Genomic DNA, 26,649 nt, shown 5'->3' with positions numbered 1-26,649 from the left:
CTCTCTGCTTTCTTAGGAATCCTCTCTCTTCCACTAGAGTTCTGGGTTCTTCCCCGATCCCTGCAATAAGACCTGTAAGGGCAACCGGTCACAGACACAGTTGTTACCAAGTTCATAGCTAATACTTGCACAGGTGAAAAAAACTCTTCCTTTTGCTGTTTTCAAATGTGCCTGCAAATGAGAAACTAATTCCCTGAGGTATGCACCCATCTACGTGCTGTCTGTGAAGAGTAAGAGTGCAGTGGCATCGGGGGCTCCATGGAGCAAGGACTTACGCTTGGAATGTTTGTCACAGAGAGCCGACGCCCTCATGTCGCAGAGTCTCAGGGATCCTTTGCTGCTGCTGTAGACAAAGAGATTGCAGTGGTGGGGATGGAACTCAGAGGCTGTAATCACTTCTGTCAGGTCCTCCATGTTGGCTGGCTTTATATCTACAATGTCTGAATGGAAGTTTCATCAAGGAAAATGCAGTTGTCTGCAGGTAAACCACGACTCTTACTTGAAGGAAGCGTGCAAATGTACACACATGTAATGATTTTAAAGATACACTCATTTTTTTTGGCAGTAGAACAGTTTTAAAGTTCCATACCTGGCCCACTTATACCAAACCCAAAGAGCAATGTAAAACTCAAAGCCTGCAGGGTTTTACTGCAGATGCCATTAGCAGGTCACCATTTATCCGTGCTGTGCAAAGACATCAAAGAAATGTGTTGCAGGGACATAGAATTCTCACTTCAATTCTTCACTGAAACTAACAGAGCAGGTAGCTCTATCTCCTGCACTTGCTATTGAAACCACTGCTCTATCCCAGATTACGCTGACTGAGAGAGAACAATGCACAGCTCAGATCTGCTCACTCCATTAAGGAACATTGGCTTTTATGATTATGCAACTTAAACTAAAAAATACATGTAGCATAAGGTAAAAGACTCAAAAAAAAAAGGTACTTTTTTTACAAAGCCACAGGTGGCAAATACATGAAGAAGTATTTATGCAAATAATTCTGGGTGAATATATACTAATACATTTTCCTTTAAAAAATTACTCACAGTATTAGGTTTGCTATTTGAATATTACAAGGAAGTATCCGAAATGGCATTCTTAGGTTTTTACGTAAATGACACCCACTACCAAAATCAGTATGAATTTCTGTGACTGAGGATCGTCCACCTGAATCATTTAAGTGAACATCATCTGGAACAAAAATACATCAAGCATCTAGCTTCCCAAGCACAAACCTGTCAGCTTGGGAAGCTAGATTACCATACAAAGTGTAACTCACATGGTGCCTCTCCAACACTTATATCTCCACCCGTACACATTACCTGCCTTAAAAGCCAGGACTCACACTGAGCCTGTTTTCTGGGGAGAAGGCCAGTCTGTGAAAGACTGCTTACAGAGAAAAGAAGGAAAGTAAGAGTCTCACGAGGGGGCTGGAAGAAAGCAATAGATACACAAGCATAAAATGAAAGAAGGATATATATGTAAAGCAGTACATTTAAATAAGATTTTAAATTAAATAGGGCATTTTCACATGGCCCTCAGCAATCTGCTACAGATAAGCCATCCAAATGTTAACAAATCCTTCGAACAAGAAGAGTAACATTACCCTGTTTCACTGATGAGTTTGTGCGAGAAGGAATAAAGGATTTGCATAAGATCACATGGGAAATGCATGACAGAACAAGCCCAGACCTACTGAGTCCCAGTGCAGTGCCCCACACACAAATCATCTCAGTGCCTGGATTCCCTGAACATAAAATTTGAATCAGCTGACGTTCAAAATTTAAACATCTCAGAGGATAAGATAAATGAGAAAATCTGTTTTATTGATGGTGAGAGAAATCATATATCACGGTACTAAGCCTGTTTCTGTTCCCACTGTGACCACTTCCCAAATGGAAGACCAATCAAAGACCTTTGATTGATTTCTGTGGGAATGGGATACAGTCTATCATCACCTTTACACTCCATACTTTGATCTTTCCCAAAAATACAGGTCTGGAATACTACAGTGAAATAGTACAAAAGATTCAGAGATAATAATCTTGATGACTGTGCATACATCACACTGTTGTGGGTTTGGGTTTTTTTTTTCTTTTTTTCCCCATGTGGTTTAGAAAGGAAAATATCAGCAAAAACTATTAATATCTTGTGACATTTAATAACAACTGGGAATGAATTAATGTTGCATTTTAATTGCATTCCTACTCACTTGTAGTATCACATTTGCATCCATCTCCAAGAATCCATCATGATTAATAAAAGTGCAATGAATGTTAGGATGTAGAAACATTGATTTACCTCTTTTATAAAGCATCACTAAATAATTCTGAAAATCAACAGAAAAAATATCCTCTCTTCAGTTATGTGTATTTGGTGAATTTGTCTCAAGAAACACCTTTAAGTAAAAGCTTTCAGGGATTGAATTGCTTTGTGGAGTTCAGAGAAATTATGGTAACTCAATAGAAGAATTTCACCTCTCAGCAGAGAGATGAATAATTGCTGAGTGATGAGAAAGATATAAAATATAAATGGAGTATATGAAACAGTCATGGTAAGTATCATTTTTCTGGATGCTGAAGATGCTATTGATGAATTTCCTTTCATTGTGTAAAATGAATAAACCTATGCTGAATAATGAAATTAAATATTCCATCCTCCTGCCAGAAAAGCAGAAAACACTTGAAACATACTGCATTTCCAGACATGATCTAAATCTCCACTGAGAAAAAACTCATTTGCCTACTGAGGATCATAGCAAAAATGAAAATTCATAATTTCACTAGATTTAGAAAAATTAAAACAGTAACACTCTATTGAAGTAAACAACCAAGGGACTAGAGAGTTGCAGATGAGATTTAGCCCAAATACATTTGTAATAATAGATGGAAAAACAGCCTTTGTTTTGACAGCTACAGAACCCAATATATTAAAAGAAGAATATGTCACACAAAAGAACATTTTCCTCCTCTCATGATTTTTGCCATCTATTTGAAAACAATCAAGTACAGCTTGACATGTGATGTGTGGGAACTGTATTTAAACTAGCATGACATGGTAAGGGCAAGCATCTCCCAAGAGACATTTCTCATTTCTATTTTTCTGTCTTCCCTTTGTGTCTTTTCTTCCTTTTAAGCACAGCATTGCAAGGCAGGAAAAAATAACAGAATTTAAAAAACTGGACCAGACAGTGTGCTTCAAAAACAGGGCCTTTGGTGAACTTGAAAAGCACGAAACAGAGGGAATCTGGCAGATATTGATTATATGAAAACTCCACTGCTAAAGAGAAAACTATGGTAATAGCACAAATCTGTAGTTGTCTCCTACCCTACTGCCTTTCCCTGCAATCAGAGCTTGTGGAGGGCTGTCTCAAGTGGGGCACTGTCCTTCTCCCCCACTGCACTCACCTCTGAAATTCCAGTCACATCTGACTCTTGTTGTACCACATGTGATCTGCTTCACTTTCAGAGTATGGAAAAAACACCTAGGGTCAAAGGCATCTAAGACAGAAAGAACAGAGTTCAGTTCACCATTGACAGTGTGCTAGGATATAATTTTGTTGTCCTAAAAAAAGTCAGTGTTTCTTTGCCTTAACAGGGTAGAAATTTCCCCTAAGGAAATGAAAAAGATGTTCATATTGCTTTGACTCCCACACATGCTTGACAAGAACAAGGCATTTCGATCCCTGGTAGATAGCTGTACCAAGGGAAGGTTGAACTGGCACCTTGCCAGTGATGGGCTAGATTACACTGGCAGTCTTTTAATTCATTAACATTAAAACAAGGAATAGAAAATACATTCTTGCTTGCAAAAAGTAGAACAGGTCCTTCCCTCTTAACTATCTGCTGTCTTACATAGCAGACCCGTCCTCCCCTGCTTGGCTCCAGGAAACAGGGTAAAGCTATGAAGAGGCCAGCAGACCTTAGAGATGCTCTCCACAGCAAAATGGAAATAAAAGCCAAGTACACTTGGCAACTACAATGGTGAGTGATGATTCTCACAGTTGGGTTAGTAGAGCTACAAGACCAGGAAAGGCAATTTTGGAAAAGGCAACAGAGCTACTCCAAGGCAATGTAATCTTAACTTTGGCTGAACATCTATGGTGCCTTCCCCAGATTATTCAAGAACAGAAATATAACAAAGGAGAGTGAGCAGAGCAGGGCCTGGCTGTGAGGAGGCTTTAGGGAAAGATCTGAGGGAGGGGGGAAGGGGAGAGAAGAAGAATTCTAAGAGAGGAAAGAGCATAAGGAAAGGCATGATTAACAACCTGCAATGATATGCAGTGTGAGGAATGTGATCTGAGTACACAATTCAGTTATATGGTATGTTTAGTTCTAACTCAGTATTGTGTGCTGCTGTTGTGCAGCTGATAGCAAAATGAGGACAACAGGAGGAAGAAAATTTGTTCCATTGCCTCTGGGCCATTGATCTAACAGAAATATTCCCCTCTGGGAGAAGTCACTCCAGAAAGTTCCTTTTATTGTAGGTTACAAAGTTGACCCTCACCTTGATCCAAAATTCATATTAATCAGAGTTCTCCTCTTGATCAGCTAGAATATAAATGAGCATGCCTGCTTTATGCTCATGCCAAAACATGCATAATGAGAATGTGGAAAATACACAGGGTTCCTGCTGAGCAAAAAAGGTCCCAGAATAAGTTTCCTTGTATGATAATGGAAACATAGCAGCCTCCTCAAAACAGATTAAATTCCCTTTGAAGTGAACAGTATGCATAAAGAAATAGCTGCTTCGCCTTCCTAAAACCATCAAGGAATTCTACAAGAAACTGAATTTTGTAGAGAACAAATTTGTAGCTCACAAGCTATGGCATATAAAGAATTGAATCTTCTATTATTATTTTGGAATAATTTTTAAATGACTTGTGGGTTCACTGTAAGAAAGAAATAGTATTTATGGTCAGAAGAAGGCTCGAGAAAAAAAAATTACTTGCCCCCCTCCCCCCTTTATTCAACTGCAATGGAGGAGGAGAGGCTTTCTTTAAAAAGCCAGACAAAATTTTCCACAGTAACTTCACAAGAAAAATTAAATTCTCCTCTTTCTTATTTCAATATATGCTGATATGACACTTCATTTTTATCCCTGCGTGGGACTTAGGATTTTGCAAATTTAAGCACTTTCAAAAATAACCTTCAGCAAATCTTACCAAACCTGGCTGTTCCCTGTGTTTTCCACAGAGGTTTGTTCAGGTTACTAATTTTGTCTGCATCTCACACCTACATTTCAGCCTAGCCCTAGAAAGATTCACTGACTAGGAGTTGAAATCAATAGCAATTCATGGAAGCTGCCAGGGGTTCAGTTTAGAGTAATTGATTACTGTGGTCCTGCTGAGGCTCTACACTTTTAATATAGGCATTTCTCTGAGTGGTTTTCCCTGTTAGTCATTTAGTGCACGCTATTTTCATTACAAGGAGGGAACTGTGATGCCTACAAACCAAGCTCTACCAGGTTTTCACTTCCTACATGATGGTTATATCATTCCTACACCATGTGGCAGTTAAGAAAACTAATTCCAAATGGTTCCAGTTTTCTTCCATGCTGGGTCTGTAAGGCCTCAGTGTGCTTGACAACATCATGGTGTGATTACATCAATCTTATTATCAACAAAAGAAACAAGCCCTAACTTTTCAATACCCATCAACTCCTTTCTCCCATTTCCTATAGATACACTGTATGTTTTCACTGTTGAATGACAATCCTGCAACAGCCATAGCTTGACATTGTGGACAGCATTGGACAGGGTCCAGCTTCCCAAGCTCTGTATTTCAGGCCTGCTGTCCAAGAGTCAAGGGGTCCTGAAATGAGCTGTCAATAGGTTAATAGATTTGACCTTTTCTTCAAATTCCAGTGTTTTACCTCAGGCAAAGAGAGTATTTATATTCCAAGTACTCCTAATAGCCACAGTGTCAATGTTTTCCATCGCACAGCATTGCCCAGTGCTCCACTAAAATCATGTACTATATGGGTTTTATTAGTTGCAATAAACTAAGTGGTAGTTACATTTTCTGCATCATTTGACTCTTCTGGACCACAAAAGCAGGAACTACATAAGTGTGTGCTCGTCCCAGCTGCCTTGAACCTAATACCTGTTAATGCAAGGTATTGATCCATACTAAGTTGGCATACTAATGTCTGCCCAAATCTATTAACTCCATGGTATTTCTAACAGTGATTCTTCAGAGATCATACTGCACTTGGGAACTTTGTCAACAGTCTAACATTGGTGGTGATTTGCTGAAAATACAATTTAAACTACATGATTTTGATTGGAAATAAAATGCCTTTGTCAAAGGCTTTCTGCCAGTGCCATTACAATAGCACAAAGGCTTCGGTAGTTTTCCTCATATCAGGATTATGAGATATAGAAAGAGTAAAAACCACTATGGGGCCTGTTAGCTCTATGTGGAAGGCCAAACCATAGCCAATTACATTAGGTGCTGTGCAAACACAAAGGGATTGCTCACGATACAAAGAACACGTACAAAGAGCATACAAAGAAGAGATTAAGTAATGTTAACACAGTTCTGTGGACTTCTGAGTTTTCTTAAGTCAAGGATTATAGGCTAAAATAGATGACAAAGAGCTGTTAGTGGAAGAAGGAAAGTCATGGTCATAGCTAAAAGGCTGCAGTAGCAATAAACTATTCAGCTAGAACTAGCCACAAAAGAGAATTTGGCTGTGTTGGCTGAACAAGAGGTTGAGATCTAGCTCATCCAGAGACAGGATGATATATTCAGTACATCCTCCTGTATTACTGGCTGTGCACTTTTATTCAGTGTAGGTAATAAAGGCTCTGCAGATGCTCCTTGGGCAACGGCCTCACATTTATCCTCAGCTTACCAGTGTCAGTACAAGATGCCCGTGTCTCCTCACAGTCTGGTATGTAACACTCCAGTCACAGTCATGCCTGATTGTGCTCTCTATTTCTGCCTTCTAACACCACAACACTTACACCATAACACATGAGGAGCATGAAGGTGAACACTCAGACCCTTTCTACGTGTTTAGGAACCAAGATGTTACTGATTTATCTGGCAGTGATAAAAACCAGAGTGCCTCAGGATGACGGGACAAGAGTTGTTCCAAAATGTAACCTAAATATCAAACTTCTGAGCCAAAGCTGAACCTTCTGGAACTCCTGTCTCAAGTTTCATTTGGAACTGGAGATATATGGCAAGAAATTCAAAGTAGTATTAGAAACATCTTCTATTCATTAGGTTTAAAGCAAAGTAGAGTCAGCATCAGTGCTAATGTTTTACAGAAAATGAAATTGAGTCAGAAAGTGGCAAAGGCTTGGCAAAGGTTAATTTAAGAGCCAGCAAGACTGGATTCTGATCTAGTGGTCTCTCTCCTTCCTACCTGCAGCTATCCAGTCATGGGAGTATTCACTTGGTTCTCTTTATTAACTGTTTTTGAGAGGTCGTTATTATTATTCTCATAATTACATTAGACTTTTGCAACTTTCTCCCAGAATGCATACTGGTCTAAAAACTCCTTCTGAATTTGAGAGGTCTCATTTTGATTTTTGCAACATTAGAATTATTTTGCATTCCTATTATCTAGGTAGGATAAAAAGAAAGAAACAGCAGCAAGAAACTCTAAACCTCCATTACACAAATATTACTTGAAAAAAGAATCAACATCTTTTATATGTACTTAGTAAAATTTTAGGAAATTGCTTTTACTGCCATAAATTCAGTAAACATCAGACTTCACTGCAAGCAAGTTGAGGAAAACCAACTCTAATATGTAAGAGAAACTGCCTATGGAGTAGCTGCAACATTTGACCAAGTGCTGAAAGCAGAGAATTGTAGAGTAGCACTGCTAGGAAGGAGCCCATTTTAAATGGTGCAGGTCACATCCAAACTTTATCACAGATAGGCCTGTTCAGACACATTGCAACAATGATTTACTTAAGGAATAATGAATTTAGGAGTAGATACTAGAAAACCTTATTTAGGAACAGAATTTTTGGCTTGCTTTTTTAAATGGAATGATTGCATTTTCAGCTGTAAACACAGTCACATGCCTGCTTCAGCAACAACCATATGCAGATTCAAATTTCCAAGAGCATAGACATCATTATCTGCGTATACAGAGCTGAAAGAAAAGTTAAGTGGATGAATCAACAGAGGAAGGCCTGCCTTTGTAAATGTACACCTGGAGTCACTCAGTCACTGAAAGACTGCAAAGTCATATTTAGTTCATATATTTGCATATGAATTGATTATGATTTGTCTGAAACTACTGTGGCACGCTTAATGTTACACTTGGAACACAAATACCAGAAGAGCCTCAGGTACATATAAATTATTAATAGAGGAGCCCTATTAAGTCCCCCAGCTGAGCTTCTCTTAGGCAGTGCTGTTCTACACAGTGTGGTTAAGTGGCATCATGTATGACACACTGGCAAAGGTTCCAAGAAAAGAGTGATTCAACATTAATAAGGCAAGGATAATTTATAAACAAAAGCAATATAATCTCATCGTTGACAGACCTTTCCTGAAATACATTAGATGCTTAACAGAAAACTGAGAGGGATCTGCTTAGTTTACTGAATTGAGTCCCTGGTAGTACAGAGAAATATGACATATAAAATTCCCTAAACTCCATCTTAAAAATAGCCAGGGATTTTTTTTCCCCACATAACTTGGGAATAAGAGATAAAACATCTTTTTTTTTTTTTTAATGAATAACCTACATGGTAACATGCAATTCCTATCAAGAAATTTCTTCTTGGTAATTACTAAAATCCTATGTAGCTGAGGAAGATCTGTCTCAAATAAAAGCAGAGACAGAAATTCCAGCTGCAGGGTATAGACTCTTTAGTACATCTTGGTGGCTATTTTTCTTCCACAACATACAACTTATTCTTTAATTTACATTTCAGAAAACCGAAATATACAGTAGTATTTGTACTGCACGAGACTGGAGTAATTCCATATATTTACTGATTTTTCAATTCAAATCACAAATGATACATTTTTGCAAACTTTAGCTAGCTAGAAGTGTCTTTCAGAGCATAAAGCTCTCCTCTTCCCTGCATACTTGTTACAGAAGTAGTGAAATAAAACCATCTTCAAAAATAGCCAGATACTTCTGAAAAATAGCTGCTTTAAGAACACTAATAAAACTTACATTTAAATCACCTATGCACATTACATAAGATACCTGAATAAAAATCTTATTATCTGGTTGCTTAATTCACTTGAAAGGATTTTCAAAAATGCCCATCAGCATGCAGTATGACAACAGTCAAAAAAGACTTATTCTTAAAACCGGTGCTACAACTTTGTGAAAGTTAATATGGCCTTTATTTACTGAGCATTTGTATTCCAAAGGCTCAAACTACTGCAATTTCACGTGCAGTCCTTACCCATGTGTATTATGACAACACAAAGTAATGTGTGCATTAATGAGAGTGTCCCAGCTCTTTTAATAGTGAGAAAAGCTTCCAGGGTCTCAGGTTGTGACAGCTCACACAGAATAAACAGGTACAGACTTCAAACTCGACACAATACCTGAGATGACCATTTGAGCAATTCTGTGACATCTGTCTTTGTATGAGTACTCTTCAAGCTAAAGATTTTTTAGCTAATGAGCAAAGTAAGTTATATTTTCTTCTTTTTTATGTTAATACTCTGAGAAAGATTGTGCTTTGCAAGGTTAATTTCAAGTCCAAACTCACATGGGAATTAGAATAATTAGACTCATTTAAGAGAATTCTCCCCTCTGGCAGAGCTGATTAAATTATTTATACATTATCTTTTCATATAATTGTACCTAAAACTGTGTAAATGGGTTTTTTTGTCTAACTTTCAATAAATTCATAATACACGTTTTTCAAGTTGGATACACTGGCTGCACCTGTGACAACAGAGAATGGCTCATTTTCAAAATGCTTCCATGAGAAATTAATCCAGAGGGAAACAGAAGCATGCAATTTAAAAGCTTCCACAATGACAACACACTGATTAAAACTCATCAGCTGAAGAAATAAAATTAGTAAGACAATAAATCTTGGACTGAATCCTGTTACCCATTTCCACAGGAATAACTTCATTGACTGCAGTCACATTACTCTAAAATATGAGTGCTGTGTAGATGAGGATCAGTGCCATGGTGTGATCCTTTATCTGTAATTTAACATTCTTTGACATAGCTCCCAAGACCGTCTCTGCCAAGGATTTCAGATTTTGGATAATACCTGAAATTACTTTGGTGATAAAGGAAATCTGGTGGTTGATGCTAACATTCATTTCAGCTCTGTTAAGTTTTCTTTCTCTCTTCCATACCAATAAACTTGAGAAATGGTGAGATAATGATATTTTAAAGGGCATTCCTGATAAAAAACAATAACTTGTTTGCTACCATCCCTGTTAAATGGGAAAGCAATTGGCTCTAAAGCGATCTGTGAAAAGACATCTTTGCAGCTATTGTAAAATTTTAAGTATCTCCTAGAGTCACATTGCCTAGACCACTCTACAAACACATGAATTCAGTGAAATCCCAGTTGTGATCTTTAATGCACTATTAAGGAATCCTGAAATGGTTTTTACAGGCTCAGAATTTCACACTATTTTTTTATCATTTGCTACAACCCAAATCAATTTTCTTTTTACAATTCACTATACACTTTCAAAAGGCCATTCTAAAGCCTCAGGCTATGTTTTTCCTTACCTCTGCAGAAATGAAATCATAGGTTTGGGTGTCTATCTGGGGACAGCTGCATTTAGAGAAGACAGAGGGCTGGATACAGAAATCCATTAGAAGAATAACACAGTCACATACTTTAAGTTGTGTGTGGACAGGAGTGATAAGTAAGAAAATTATGTATTCTGATTAACACATTAATATTTCTATTAAACAATAAATCTACAGTGCAGTGATTATCCCAAGGCTATAGCTATGCCCAAATCACCTTAAATTAACTTCTTTAAAAGAAACTACAGAAAAAGAAAGAGACTGGTCACTGCCAAGTATGCAAAGACCTTAGCTGTAATTAGTTTTTCACAGCCAAATTCAACTCTTCCAATTTATTTATTTTGGAGGATGACTAGATAGGGAATGTTCCCACAATGCTATTCCATGCCCTGATGACTGGTATCATCCACTCCAGCCATGCACTGTTTGCTTTTGCTGCAATACACATTTCAGCTGCATGGCCAGGAGGATCTCACTCAGGGAGTCAATGCTAAGGCACTGCTTAACTAGCTCTGATATTGCTCCTTTGGCTATCAGTCATGCTCTGTCAACCAATTCTCTCTGACTGGCTGACAGTCAAACTCCTAAGACAGAAGTCAATTTAAGGTAATCAGAATAGTTAAAAGCAATTGTTTCTGACAGGGATCACAAAGTGTCCTCTGGCAAGAAGCAAAACCAAACAAAGTACTGAAAGACTACTCCTGCAGGTTTAGTCATGGTTTTCAGAGCTCCCTAAACCTGAACTTATTTAAGGGATCTCCTAAAAGATGCGAAGACTTCTAGGTACTTCTTGAAAACAAATAATCTGCAAGGTCTTTATAGTGCCCACTCACACAGCCTTACTGCTGTAATTATTATCCAGTATTTGAGTTACATAGCTAGTTACAAAGACTGCAGTTTGCACAAGCTCAAAGGTAAACACACACCTGTTCTTACTCTGCAAAGTTTAAAAGCTGTACTCAATTAAGATAGTCTAAATAATGATGACCACATCAGAAATAATATTGTATCTGAACTGGATGTAGTTTTGCCTCAACAGAAGCAGAAGACAGTTCAGTGCCTTTTTGAGAAGCTCTATCTACATTAGTGCCTACTAGACAGAGTCATTTAAGTGATCCTAGAAATGCAGTTCTCTCTTGGCACTTTGCACTGAGGACACACAGAATTTTTCTTACAAATGAGTCCATTGAGAGTTCACTAAAGGCTCTGTTTACTATCAGGGTTCTGTGCAGAGATGATGTTCAGAGAAGTTTAGAGAATATGACAAGTTACAGTTGCACATACTGTTTACCTATTACCTATTTACCAATTTAATCCCTTGACTGACATTAAAAACACATTTCTTGTGTGATTTCAATAAAAGAATCCCGACTGCATTTTTCCTAACACCCAGCCAAAAACACACACCAAGGATGTATCTAGAGGGACCTGGACAAGCTCAAGAAGTGGGCCCAAGAGGATCTCATGAGGTTTAACAGCACCAAGTACAAGGTGCTGCACCTGGGTCAGGGCAAGCCTGGTATCAGCACAGGCTGGATGATGGGATTGAGAGCAGCCCTGCCCCTGGGACCTGGGGATGCTGTGGATGAGAGGCTGGGTGCACTCACAGAAACCCACCGTGCCCTGGACTGCACCCAAAGTACCGCGGGCACAGGCCAAGGGAGGGGATTCTGCCCCTCTCTGGGAAATGGATTTTTTGAGAATTCTCAAAGCCTAATAGAAGGCTCACATAGTATGCATCTCTATACAAACTTTAAGATAAGAAATGCTCACTAAGAAATACCACATAATAGGACAGACATTGTTAAGAGAGAAACTGAACTAGAAAGAAGTTTCAAAGGACAGCCTTGCAAATAAGACTAGATACTTTAGAAAAATAGAACTATGAAAGATGCATTGTAGTAAGACCCACAAAGAGTAATTTTAGATGATTAGCTTTAAAGCATTTACAGCATTGTATAGCAGAAACTGATAGGCCAAGAAATGCTTATAATGTGTTGTAATTAAGAAATAGCTTCTAATTGTGACAGCTGAATCACAATTAGAAGAATTGTGAATTAGATAGATGAATTGTAACATCCGTATTATCTCACCCTTCACATGAAACTGGAAATAGAATAAAAGTTCTTAAAATGCCTCTCAGTTGCCCCATCTCTAAGTCAGGAAAAGGGCATAATCCCACACCTCTCTACTCCACACTGGTGAGACTCCACCTGGAGTGCTGTATCCAGTCCTGGAGATGATCTGAATTGCTTATACTTTCTGCTTACTAAATGAAAAGAAGCTTTCCAGAAATAAGGGGCCATTTTTCATCATTTCAAGGATTTCCTAAGTACCCTTAACACTATCATATCTATACAGCACTTTGTTGTGGTCCCATCAGCAGCGCTTTATGGAGCTTTATGTTGGAGTTTGTTCCTATCCTAAGCCTCAGTGTATGATTTATGGCCTGTTGCCCCTCATAGATACCTTTGCTGACACAGAAACAATAAGCATTAGGAATAAAACCTATATAAGAACTATAGCACCTACTGCTAATCTATTCATTACATCTTAGCAAAAGTTATTACTGAACTACACCAGTGTAAATGAACCTCAAGTTACCAGGTGATTTGGTATCTGTAGTTTCATAGGCAATTTCAAAATAATTTATTTTTAATAAACTGACAAGATCTCAAACCCAAAAGTTAAAAGGCAAAGTTGGTGGAATCTGCAATTTTGCAGAGCTTTGAGAATCAGATCACTTTAAAACAACCTGAAATACATTGTGAATTGTTGCTAAATGGGTAGCAATGAATTTCCCTCTGCTATAGTAATTTTTCTCATGAAAAACTTTTCTGTTGCTTCAGATAAGAGTAACATAAAAGGAAAATTCTTGGGAAAGACAAGGGTCTACAAGGCTGAAGGACTACAAGTCAGATATGAAAATCTTTGGGTTTGCCACTGTCAGCTCTTAGTAGAAGACTCTTTTACTAGACAGACAATATTCTGTTCTGAAAAAGTGGAGTCTAGCAAGGGAATCCCATCAACCTGGAATCTAATCAGCTCATTAAAACAGCTTTTCCCCCCTCAGTTGTTCTCATAGGAGTGTTTCAATGAGAAAGGCAAAGCAATCATTTCTCAAGAGCTAGAATAAGAGAGCTCTCCAAACCATGGGATCAATGTACATGGCACCTCTGCAATCCTCTAACTTACAGACCTGATTTAAGCTTTGCAGACATCTTCATCCTCCTTCACCAGAGAGAGACACAAAGCCTGTGGGAGAGGGAGAGACTCTAGGAGGTAAAGAACAAAAGAACACAAATTTAAGGAACAGCTAGTCAAACGTTGCTAGTAGCAACTAGCTGGAATATGACTCCGTGGTATAACATTCACCTTTTAAATGCATGATAAGAGATTGACACACTTTTCCTGACAGAATAGGAAGTGCTAACATGGATTACACAGAGCTCTCAAAAGAGAAATAAGGTCTGCCATCTCCCAAGCAGAAGGTGTGTTCTGTAGGAAAGCAGTGCTGTGGGAGGGCTGGCAGCAGTTTCTCATACAGTACAGATGTACAGACATGCTTTTGAGAGAACAGAAAATGCATCCTTGTGCACACAGCCTGTGCACAGTCATCCTGGCTCGGGCATTTTTATACAAACAGCCTTATCTCACTCGAGGGTACAAACTTCCTCTACAAATAACAAGACAATACTGCAGATCTGCTTTCAGTTTAGCTTTCACACACTTAGCATTGAGGCAGGTACAAGGATTTTGTAAGGCTGGCTATCTCTCCCAGCTCTGTATTTGCTCTATATATGCACTACATTCAGATGCATAGTGGGCTACCACAAACTTGGTCTCCATCAATGTACCATGCTACTTTGGGTTTTTCCATTTTTTTCCCGTTGTTTACTTCTTAAGTAAATTCATTTTCCCAAGACATGGTGCCTAACAAACCGACTATCCAAGATATGCCTCAAATACCAGAATACATTAGACTACAAGAAGGCCCTATGGTGATTTGCTAATTAGCTTAACCCTTTTGGGACACACAAGAAGGAATTTTTTATTAAAACAGGATAACCCTGGACTATATTGATCTGACTGAGAAATGAGTATTTTAGTCAAGATGAGTCTCAAGATGAGCACATGCTGGAAACAGCAATGCTGTTTCCATAGCAATGCCATGACAGCCTCTAGAGTGAAAGAGTGTGCTACCAGGAAATGAAGGGAGTTCAAGTGCTATGAGCTGCACAGTTCTGTGAGCAATCCAAATACATTCTCATAAAGAATATTTAGTGCAGCTAGATAGTCCAAAGATTGCTGCTAAATGCAAGTGAGCCTTATCAGTATGCTCCTGGCAGTCCCTTTTTCTCATTCACTTCACCCAAGATGACTATCTAAAGGCTTAAACTGTGGGCAACACTGCTAAACCATTTCAGACCAAACATTAATAAACAGAGCAACCCTTACCTTAATTCTTTTCCAGTGCAGAATATCACCCATAATTAAGGTCACTGACTCTTGCTTCCCGTAACACAACCAAATACATTAAACCTTTTACTGAAGAAAATCCTAGTATGTGCAATTATTTACCAGGCTAACCTTCCCCCTTCCTCTTTTCTCACCTCCACCTCTCCCTTGCCTCCTCCTGCTCAAATACTGAGCAGACCTGCTTGCAAGGGGGAAGCAATGTACAGAAGTCCTGCATACTTCTCATTAAAATGTACATTGGCATAGCATAAACTCACTTGTCTGCTTTTCACCTCAGCTAGTGCTTACACTAATACAAATGCAAATCAGAAAAGCACTAGTTGTATTTTTTCTGCCTAAGGCTCTACCTAAGGTAAATATTCTGGTCAAATTCTGAAAAGCTGATTTCAAATATTTTCCCATAGACTACAGAAAGAGAATTAAAGATCTCCATTACTCTGTATTTTCGAAGAAATGAAAAATGGCCAGTGATTTGTAAAACTGCTAAAACGATGGTTATAACCAAACTGTTCTCAAATTAAATTCTACAGGGTAAAGTACTTTACTTGTAAAATACCTCAACACACTGCTGCTGATTCAGCCTTTCTCCAGCCTTTCCCATGCAGTTTGTAAAGGTGTTCAGACATGAACTCAATGTCCAAAAACTCAATCACTGTATTTGTTGTTTGTGTCACTGTCACAACCAGCCTCTTGGGTAAACAGATTGTAGGTCATTATATGTAGCAGTGCTGCCTCTGAGGGAAAATAGAACGACAAGAACTCATCCCTGCCAGATTCTTCATTAACAAAATCCACTTCAAACCAAAATGGTTTCTATTTATTGTTTTAAACATGCATTTCAAGGAATCAAGCCTTGAATGTAAAACAGCAAGATGCTTCATTTCCCTTTTGCATTCAGTAAAAAGATGTGAAACATGCATTTTTAAAACAGCCTCAGCCTCTTCCTGCCTATCCCCATAAATGTGTTATAGGAGGCACCAAGCCCAGCTACAATCATTTATAATTTAAACTGTTTGCTTGTCAGAATTTTTTCACCTTAATATGTCTAGTCTTAATTGCAACTGGCACAGCAACTGATTTTACCAGAAGCTCATCTACTTCCAGGAGATTTTTATGTAAGTAGTTTTTCTGTGGGACAGAAATGCAGTTTCAGGGACAAATGTTGTTATCCAAGGAAAAACACATCTCTGAAATTTTACAAGATGTACGGGGCTCTGTATGGACAGAAAGACACCTGTCAGGAGAATGATGCAAGTTTAACTTACTCATTCCCTTCTTCCAGTTATCATAGCCTCCCAGTTAATTCCCCAATATGAGCAATATCCTGTAACTATCTCACCTTCTCTTGGAATATCTATGTCCAAAATTCTGTTTATCAAAGAATTAAGTAAAAGTAATCTGCCTGATGACCTGTTTTTGACAACTGAGTACAGACAGGTACAGCTTATACTGTCTGAAACAGTAGTGGGTACAGCCTCTTTAACTCAGCCTACTCTCCTGAATACATACCAATATCCAGCCACAAAAGCCAACCTGCTGCTGCCACGGGCACCTTAGCAGGAACATTTTGCCTCTAGAATTGATTATCCCATTACCTAGTGTCATCTCCTAGCACTGTCTGAACTCTCTCATGACATCCTCACAGATTTTCATTCAAGTGTAAAAGAAGCAGCAATACCTATATACCAATCCAAGACAGAAATCCAAGTATCTCAAAGCCACTGTCTCAGACACAGGAAAAGTTTCCTATCATAAAGTTCAAAAACACACTCCTAATTTCCCTCTAATCATCATTCTTAGAACATACTCAGAAAATAAGTGTGTCATTATAAACTTTATCATGTTTTAATCAATCAGAAACCTTCAAACACATTTTACCAGTAAATACTCAACCACAGGAGTGGGCTAATGCTTGAGGCAGTGTGCATACAATTATTCATTTATGGCTGATATTTCTGTCAGTAAGCTCTTAGTGTGGAAAATGACACTAAAAATTCGTGTTGTCTTCATGAACTATAATAACTATTTACTTGGTTTTTGAAACTTTTCAGGAACATTTGTCTTGGCAATCCATGGATTATGAAATAGCTTTAATACAAGAAAAGGAATTGCCAAAGGCAGTTATCTTGCATGAGCATTCTGGAGTGTGATCTGGTGATCATACACCGGTGTACAGAGACTGCTGTGCTTGGTCTGACCCCCTGGTCTGCCTTAGAAGAGGACAGACAGGAGAGGAGAACACACAGTGGAGTCACATGTAAAAGTTTCCAGGACAGAGAGAAGCCTGGAGGGTGAAGCTGCTGCGAGGAGGGCACTGCCAGAGCCACACTGCTACTCCAAATAGCTGTGCTGCCAAATAATCTTGATCTGTCTTACCAAAGAATGAAAGTACAGAAGTACAGTTGCTTGTATTGTATCAGACAGAGCTGGACTTTGAAGTACCACATATAAACTGTTCCTAAATAAAGTCATATTAAAGATGGCTCCTTTTAAGCTTGCTTAATCTACAAAGGTGAAAGACAGAAAATAAGTATGAGTTTGGAAACAAATTGAGGAGATATTCACTAAAATCCCCAGGTGCTGACAGGGCACCTGTCACTTGACCCTGCAAAGGTAATTCTTTTATGACATTAAGTGTTGTTTGATTTAAACATCATTGTTTCCTGTGACATTAGCAAAGTATGGGTTAAGTTTCAAAGATGACCTGACCCACAAAGGAAGAAATACAATCACCAGAGACAGGGAGAACACCCCAGCACATTGGTGCCTTCTCTGAGGAAATCTACCCCAACAGGACAACTTCACTTTGACATCTAATAGTCCCTCACATAAACCCACAGTGATATATTCTTCTAACTCCTTTTGATACACTCAAAAAGAAATCGCCAAAGGAACACAACATTCTGACCTGGCCCCATAACCTATTTCTCCTCTTACCAGTCTATTTATGTTCTGCAAAACACAGAGAATTACTTTTCTTGGCTACATTCTCTTTTGCTCCCCCTCCAAGGCACCCTGCTGTAGTGCAAGGGGCAGCCTCACAGATGGCCAGAATGACTCCACGATGGAGTTTTCAGGATAAGGCCAGCACCTGAAACATCAGTGCCTGCATTAACCACAGACACAACTCACCCAAAGCAGCTGAGCCTCACCCCCAAACTGTGCACATCTCAGGCACTAGGGCTCTGGGAAGCAGGATGATGGAGAATGGGAGGCAGGGGCAGGGTAAGGACTGACCTTGCAGCAAAACAAGGTGTAGTATCTCAGCATGAAATGTCTCCAGGATATAACAGTCCAGAGTATTCTAGTCAGGTGGATAGTTACCATTCAGCTGGCATCTGTTTCCTATTTAAATGTCTTTAACCAACACCATTATTTTTCATATAAAATTCCCTGATTTTTCAATCTCTTAGCTGTCTCTTACAATATCTCAGCATTCTCTGTTACAAATACTGCAGGGATTCAGATAAGTAAAGGTATATTTTAAAACCAGCAGAAAAATATTTTAAAATAGCTCTCTTAAGCCCTAGTAATGACATGAACACTGAGCAAGGAATCCCAATGAAGGATACTGAAGCTCCTATCTGTGATAGCTAAATGCCAGAGGTTAATCCTGAGATCATCCGCTGACATGTACGTCTCACAGTCGCTGTTGACAGATATTGAGTTGACATGATAGGTGTGACCATTAGCAAAGATTCTCCTGGGAGTGACTTCTACCATCAAATCCATGGGTTTCAATACAGGCACCTGCCAACAAAAAAAGCAAAACACAGGAGGGTAAGACTTGAAATACTGTTTTGCAGGATGATGAGAATTCCAATAGAGAATTATAATATAAATATTATAAAACTTCTTGATAATATAAAACTTCTTGACAGTGTACACAAGCTGAACATCCCCATGGATTAACTGCTGGGCAAGGCCTTCCTTGCCAAGGAGGAAGGGAGAGACAAGAGAGGCAGGTAAACCATGGAAAGCCTGGACTGTGGGAAGGGAGGGACTCTCAGCTGCCACAGAACAGGTCAGTCCCACTGCACGAGCTACTCTCCCACATGTGTGGGAGGCTCTGGCAAGTGAAGCACTCGTATTTTGCTTTTGCTAAAGGCTTTGCCATTAGCTGTAAATCTCTTCACTGTATTTATTTAGCTACATGATGTTTCTCTTTGAAAAAACTCAAGTGGTAAAAAGGCTGTAGTCTCAGAGAAACATAATAAACAAAGGCTTGCAAAACAAAGCCAACATGACATACTGCACATACACATGTACCCCTGAAAAGCCAATATCACAGATTATCACTTGTCAATGTGCCCTCTTTATTTCCCTGTGTGGCTCTTCAAAGTCATGCTTCAGTAAGTAGACACTCAATTTATTCCCTATCAATAAAGCATTAAACACTGTAAAGCTGTGGTCTATGACTGGGACTATTCAACATTGTTGAACATGCATCAGAAACAATCTATCATACATCAATCCACAAGGGTAGTTTAAAGAGGAACAGAGTAATTAAACATTTGAGTTTCACTTTCTACTACAGGAACAAAACTCAACCTTTGAATTACAGGATCACAGAATATGTTAAATTGGAAGGGACCACAAGGATCCCAGAGCTCAACTCCCACCCTGAACAGCACCATCAGCAAGAGTCACACCACGTGCCTGAGAGCAGTGGCCAAATGTTTCTTTGACTCTGCCAGGCTTGGTGCTGTGAGCATTTCCCTGGGGAGCCTGTTCCAGTGCCCATCCACCCTCCGGGTGAAGAACTAATATCCAACCTAAACCTCCCTGATACAGCTTCAGGCCATTCCCCGGGGTCCTGTCACTGTCACCCCAGAGCAGAGATCAGGGCCTGCCCCTCCTCTCCCCCTCAAGAGATGTTGAATTCTCAGAGAATTCTCTTACCATGAGCAACTGGAATAGTTTTGTTTGCCTAATCATACAGAATAGATAAATATTCCATTAATATAGTCATGTATACACTTTGGAAGCTTTTTCTCCCAACAGACAATACTGGCTTGTTTTACTTTCACTTGTAAATACATATTATTGTTTATACAACATGGCCTTCCAGTTCTAACCTTTATCAACTTCCTTTGCCAAAACACCTGGAGCAAATTCAGCCAAAAAGTCATTAACATGTGGACAATGGGTCTCCTCTCCAAGAAAAAGTGCCAGGACAAAAGGAAATGGCTTTAAGTTGCACTGGGAAGGTTATTATATTACAAGTGGATTAAATTGGTTATTATGTTATAATTGGATATTAAGAAAGATTTGTTCACCAAAATTTTAGACAACCAAAAGGGGATACCCAGGGAAATGGTTGAGTCAGCACACCTGGAGATATTTAAAAAATTTGAAGTGGCATCTGGGGATATGGGTTATTGAATATGGCAGTGCTGGATTCATGGCTGGACTTGATGATCTTAATGGTCTTTTCCAAACAAAACTATTTTATGACCACATATGCTTTTATGATTTCCATGACTGCATCTTTTCAGCAATGCAGCATCTCAGGTTTACCAGAGCACAGACTACTCTAAATCCCACTCTTAAAATAATTCTTTTATAAAACTGAAAAAAAAGATGAAACTGAAAATTGGTACTGTTTTTAACACTTAGTTGCTCTGAATGTGGCAAGAACCTGTTCAAAATTAATTACAAGTAAAATGTTTCCAGCACAAGAGGTTAAAGAATCTTTTATGAAAGCACATTAAATCACAATAAGAAAATTTTATCAGGAAAAATAAAACCAACATGAATTCTCAAAAATATTTACTTTGGTCAGTATATCTTAAAGCATTTGTGACTTGAAAATATGTGGCAGATTCAATACAGTTATCAGTCAGCTAAAGCTTCAGTTAGAATGATCATAGAAATGCTTAGCATTAGGTACATATTTAAATCTTTTACTTAGATAGTACTACATTTTTCATACAGAAACAACTGAATTTTGGACATGGACAGAAGCTTACCTGCAGTGATGTTACTGTAGAAAGATCTTTAAGCTTTCCTTCCTCATCTTTTAAGTTGTACCCCTCTGGTCTCTTATCTCTTTCAGTAATTTTCCACAATTTGATTGTTTTATCTTTAAAAGAAAAGACAAGGAACTGTCAGCTCAGGAATTCTGAATGCAGTTACTCACCTTTCACAACATATACCTTAAATAAGTTTTTACATCTTGGTTTAGACAAGTCCTGTGCTGAAATAGTCTGGGTCACTTCACTCTGCACATCCAGAAAACGTTGCCAACAGACAAAATACTCCTAAAGCACATCCCAGATCTTCACATGGAGTCAGGAGGTCCTGGCAGCTCACAGACTGTGTGGAGCATGGAGAGCACACGTTGCTCTTGTATCCAACCTGGCAGAGTGCAGGTGGAACAAACCCAAACCACTCAACAATCACTGCAGAAGCTCAGTTTAACAATTTGACTTGGCAAGGAAGTATCCTCAATACTAACACCAGTTTGGCATTAATGCCAATTTGCTAGAGTACTTATAGACAGCACAAGAACAGCTTGGAGCACACAGACAGACCAATGACCCCTTCCTGGCACACTGTAGAAATGGGTAGTAGTGAAGCTCCTATAAATGTAAGGCTGTGTCAAACACATGGCATTTCTCTCTCCTAATGGAAAGCAGCTGAGAAGCAACTGAAGAAAAAAAAAACAAAAACCCAACCAAACTGAGAAATGTGTTGTGATGGCAAGAGAGATAAGGAGAAAAATTTATTAATCTTGCAAGGAATGGAATAAAATCTGGGCTCTTCCTTTGTCATGATGGGTGAAGCACATGATGAGGGAGTAATGATGTCTCTCAGTTAGCAAAGAGCCTCTGAAACCAACAAACAGGTTTTAAACATTTCACACTGCATTTGTCTTTGGGGAGTTTTTGTACAAGCTGAAGCTCCAGATTTCCTGATGCTGGTTGTCCATTCCCACTATGATCGTGCTCCTAACCTGCCAACCCTAACTTTTTGCTAGACTGAAAAATCGATGCCAACTCTTCTGCAAAAAATCTGTCCCTGAGAATCTAATGGTTGTTTCACTCATCTGTTTGTGCAGGAGCAAAAGTCTTTCCAAAGCTTCTGCCCTTCAGCTGCCAGCACAGATTTATTAACCTCAGTTCCTGCATCACTTCTAATTTCATCCCACTTTCTTCCTTTACCTTTCTTTCCTTAAGTACATGGTCAAGCATAACAACTTCCCTAGTGTGACTGCTCCAAATACTACTTTCAAATGCTAGTAAAAATCACTTTAAAGACAGGATATACAAAAAACATCAATTGATTTACATTTCTATAGCAACTTTTAACTTTGAACTTACTTTGTTTCAAAATCAATTCTTCCATTACTCATTTTTTTACTATTATGTATGTCTTAATGATATTGATATGCTAATATACAAGCAAAAAAAAAAAATCACAATACAATTACAGTCAATCTACAGAACAAAAGGTTAGTTCAATCTGCAACTAAAAAGCTCCTATTAAATATTCAGTAAATTTAATTTGTATTGTATATCATGTTAATTAATTACTAAAAATACACATAGGTCATGTCATGCCCTTGGATGTTTTATTACATGTAAATAGTGTATTCCTGCTGATCTAGTAAAAAATTATAAATACAGCAATTGTAAGATGAATTATAAGAAAAAACACAAACAATTTTCCACTGCTATTAATACATCTACCTCCTTCCTGAGTGAAAACTGTTTTGTTAGCAGGTAAGGTTATCATGTATGGTTTTCTTCACCTTTATCACTTCTGGACATTAAATACTCCTTAGAAGTTTTAAGTATGCTTATATTTTGCAAAACAGAAAAAATACAAACATCTCTGTGAGGCTAAACATTCAGTTTCAAGGGTGTTTTGAAGCTAAAATTGAAAGGGTCTGTATGGTCCAAATCCTGATCTACTTTATGTAGCTCACACTGAGAGTGGCCCAAATATATCCTAGTGCAGAAGATACTAATGAATCACAATAAGTTATTATTATACTACAAAATCAATTTGCACATTTTACAGTGCAAACTACAAATTTGCTAACTGCAAGGACTGTAAATCCACAGTGGGATTTGAAGGCCTTGGCAATTTCCTTCTGTCTCCATTAACTAAGATGCCACAATCAAAGCTGAGCTGATAACTTGTTGATAACGTGAACTGGAAAGGAATCAAGATCACCTCTGAGAGAGGTGCAGAAACAGCTTCAGACAAAAGTCCTGCTTAGAGTGACAGAAACAGATTTGGGCAGGTGCAGACCTGCCAGGTCTCATAAATGGAGGGTCAGATTTAGAACAACTCTCCCCTCATGCTCCTGAACAGCAGGATGCTCCTTCCAGCACGTTCAGTGGGCACTGTCCACCTGAACACGTGGAAAGGATGCAGTTCCACAGTTCTTATTTTTCTGCAAAACTCCATGCATTAGATCCTAAATTACCAGAGAGCAAAATATAAAAAATTGCATTAAAATAGCAGGCTCAGAATTTAGTAAACAAAAAACAGTACTCGAGATATTTCTACAATCTGTCCAATATGAGCATGTGTGACAGGTGGTACCTCCAAGTTAGGAAACATGTTATTATCCCTTTTTATAGGCATGGAATTGATACACATTGTCAAAGGCTTCTCCCAGGTAATCTGTGAGACAGGGAATAATTCAACGTGGGCTGTCTGTACCCCAAAGTTAAAACCATCTTTAAGAATATGCCAGGAGGTGAATCTTGAGACTTCACCCTGCTGGGCCAAGAAGCCAGGAATCCTCCTTGGCACATGCAAATGTTTTGCAATTCAAAGCCAAAATCCAAAGCTGTGCCAGCAGAACCATTTCTGTTCTCCTCAACATGAACAGGGCTGCTGGGATGCCCCAAAACTAAGGGGGAGAAACAGAGGCCAAAGTATTTTTCCAGGCCCTAGGCTTGCTCACTGGATTGACCACAGCAACGCTAGGATTGACTATTTCTTCCTTTCTCCCCTCTCATGACAGTATGAACCAGAAAACTCCTGTAATGATCTATTATCTATAACTGTAAAAGCTGAAAATCTGAGAACTCGGCTGTATTCCTCTGTGTTTCTAAAAACAAACTTTAAAATGAAAAGATAGATGTTTCCTTTCAATAATCTGCTTTTGCATCACACGCTCGGAAGAAGCTGTTCTTCGTTATCTGAAGAAGGGGAGGGATATTTTGACCAAGGGAGAAGAGTATAAATAAATTCCCAAACTTCATAAGGTGATTAATCATTAAATTAACATAAATCACCTGACTGTAACAGGTATGTTTCATTTCGAATAAGTAACAGTACCCTCAAAAAGTCAAAGGCAACTTTAAGTAAAATAAACTACAAAATACTAAAAAATTACCATCTACTTTGAACTAATATAAAAATTATTTAATGCTATATATTTTAATGCAAAGCAATCAGTTTGTGATTGTGTCAGTTCCCAAAGATGAGATTACCCTATTTTTATCAGCAACTCCCAATTACTCTCAAGCTTCTAGAAGAAAAGAAATTCTTTTCTGATTACCATTAGATCTAAAATTTAAACCCAGGTATTTTGTCTCATGCATCATCTACAATAATAAAGTTTGTAGGTGTCTAAATGCTGCCTAAATGACACCTGTTCATGTTAGGTTACATTCAGATTTTTCCCCTTATTTCATATCTGAATATTCCCTCTTGGTAATAATACTGACTTCTTTCATCAATAAGCCTTAGACATATTAGAAATATGAGTCAGTGTCCAAATCCCAGTACTGGGAATACCTCCTGTCTTCCCAAAATTTGTGTACCTTTTAAAATTTAAATAAACCATACTGATGATAATGAATAAAAAGAAAAATAAATTAATCTCTTATCTACCTTCATTTACATATCTACAAATAATAAAAGTTATGACAAATACAGCAGAAAAAATTCTAAATTTCCCATGAAACATAAACTGCGGAGAAAGGTGATGCCTTTGTCACAAGATCTATTTCAGAACAGCACTGCATATTAATAGAGAAATGGACAGCTCTTTAAATGTCTTTGAATAACCAACAGGAAAAACCTCGTGGTTCTATGAATAAAATATACAAACAACAGATATCAGAGGCAGTATGACAGTTTTGGTGAACTTTGAAAGAGGAAATTACTAAAACAGGAGATTAAAATGAGCAAATATATACCATATACACAAAGAGCAAATATGCAAATATTGATATGTCCTGCATATTCTCATCAATCTCACCATTTGTTGATAGTAGTGAGTGAGCTGCATTTTGCTGTGGTAACCACTTGATCTTGTTTATTTTTTCTTCTATCTCCAAGCTCTTCAAATAATCAAATTCAGGTTCATGGCTCTGGAAAGTGCTGTAAACATTGTACTCCCCCTGATTGTAAGGCTCATTTTTACTCTATGGAAAATAAGAGCAACAAAAACGTTGTTTGTGACAGCAATATATCTTCATCTCTTAGGAAAGGTGTATAAGCAGCTTTATAAATATAAAAATATTAAAAATCTAATTTAATTTCTCATTTAAAACATGATATTGACAGATTTGTTTGAGCAAGAATGAAATTTCCTGTCTATTGAAATATTTAATATGAGCATTTTTGAAGAGATGTCATTTATTCAGGAAAGACTTCTACAGAAGACACTGCAGATGGATGGAATTTACAAGTGGAACATAAAGGTAAGTGAAGGTATTGTTTTAAATGAAATGGGGTTCCATCATCAGGTAAAAGCTATTAAGACAAGGCAGAAGTAAAACAAAAATAACCTTCTTTTTTTGTTATATCAAAATTTTGGAGCTTTGAAGCATTTTTATTTGGGACAGCAAACTTACAAGTTAAAAATCCTTATCCTTTTTCACTTCCTGTCTAAACAGGGGACACTCTGCTTTATTGAATCTTGAGATCATAAACAAATTTTTAAACTCAATTCAAATAAAGTATTAAAAGTTAAGCCAGGTTTTATCAAGCTATTAAGGATTACACTGGCAACCCACATACCTCAGGTTCCCTTTGGAATATAACAACTCGACCCCCCTTGTCACCAGTAGCCAGCAGTTCTCCAGTGTGGTTGAACTCAACTGTAGAAATAATATCAGCTGCAGGAAGAAAGAGAAAAAAAGCAGATTTTAGACTCCTGCTACAGTATGGAGTCACTAGAAAGATCAGGCACTCCACAAAAATGCAACAAATGAGGGATTGGAAGGAATACAGATGAATTCAGTAATGCAAACAGGCTGCATGCCATTACACTCTAATGAAACAAGTGCAAACATTAAAGAGGACAATATTTGTGTTTCCAGCACATCTGCAGTTTGGGGGAGGAGAAGCTCTCTGGAGAGTTTATGCTTCAAGAAGAGCCATCTTGGGTGGCTATAAAGCTTTTTTTCTGTACTGGCAAAGAACAAAACTGGCCTCCTGCTGTATGCTCTAGCAAGGACCAATATAATA

General features: G+C 38.2%; 1 protein-coding gene across 5 annotated transcripts in view; it reads right to left on the bottom strand.

Annotated features, from left to right (window-relative positions):
* Nucleotides 1-26,649, bottom strand: part of PPP2R2C (protein phosphatase 2 regulatory subunit Bgamma) — a 194,488-nt gene that overhangs the window by 29,242 nt on the left and 138,597 nt on the right. For all 5 annotated transcript variants that reach the window (XM_063401587.1, XM_063401591.1, XM_063401589.1 and 2 more), the window contains 5 exons: nucleotides 26,200-26,297; nucleotides 25,436-25,601; nucleotides 21,177-21,289; nucleotides 18,777-18,954; nucleotides 276-440 (listed from right to left, as the gene is read on the bottom strand). In XM_063401587.1, the coding sequence (XP_063257657.1) occupies nucleotides 276-440; nucleotides 18,777-18,954; nucleotides 21,177-21,289; nucleotides 25,436-25,601; nucleotides 26,200-26,297 (720 nt within the window). The remainder of the gene's footprint in view (nucleotides 1-275; nucleotides 441-18,776; nucleotides 18,955-21,176; nucleotides 21,290-25,435; nucleotides 25,602-26,199; nucleotides 26,298-26,649) is intronic.

Source organism: Prinia subflava, chromosome 7, assembly GCF_021018805.1.
Source record: "Prinia subflava isolate CZ2003 ecotype Zambia chromosome 7, Cam_Psub_1.2, whole genome shotgun sequence".
Classification (NCBI taxonomy): Eukaryota; Metazoa; Chordata; class Aves; order Passeriformes; family Cisticolidae; genus Prinia; species Prinia subflava.
Note: the sequence above shows the minus strand (reverse complement) of the source record. Positions and strands in the feature narration are given on the sequence as shown.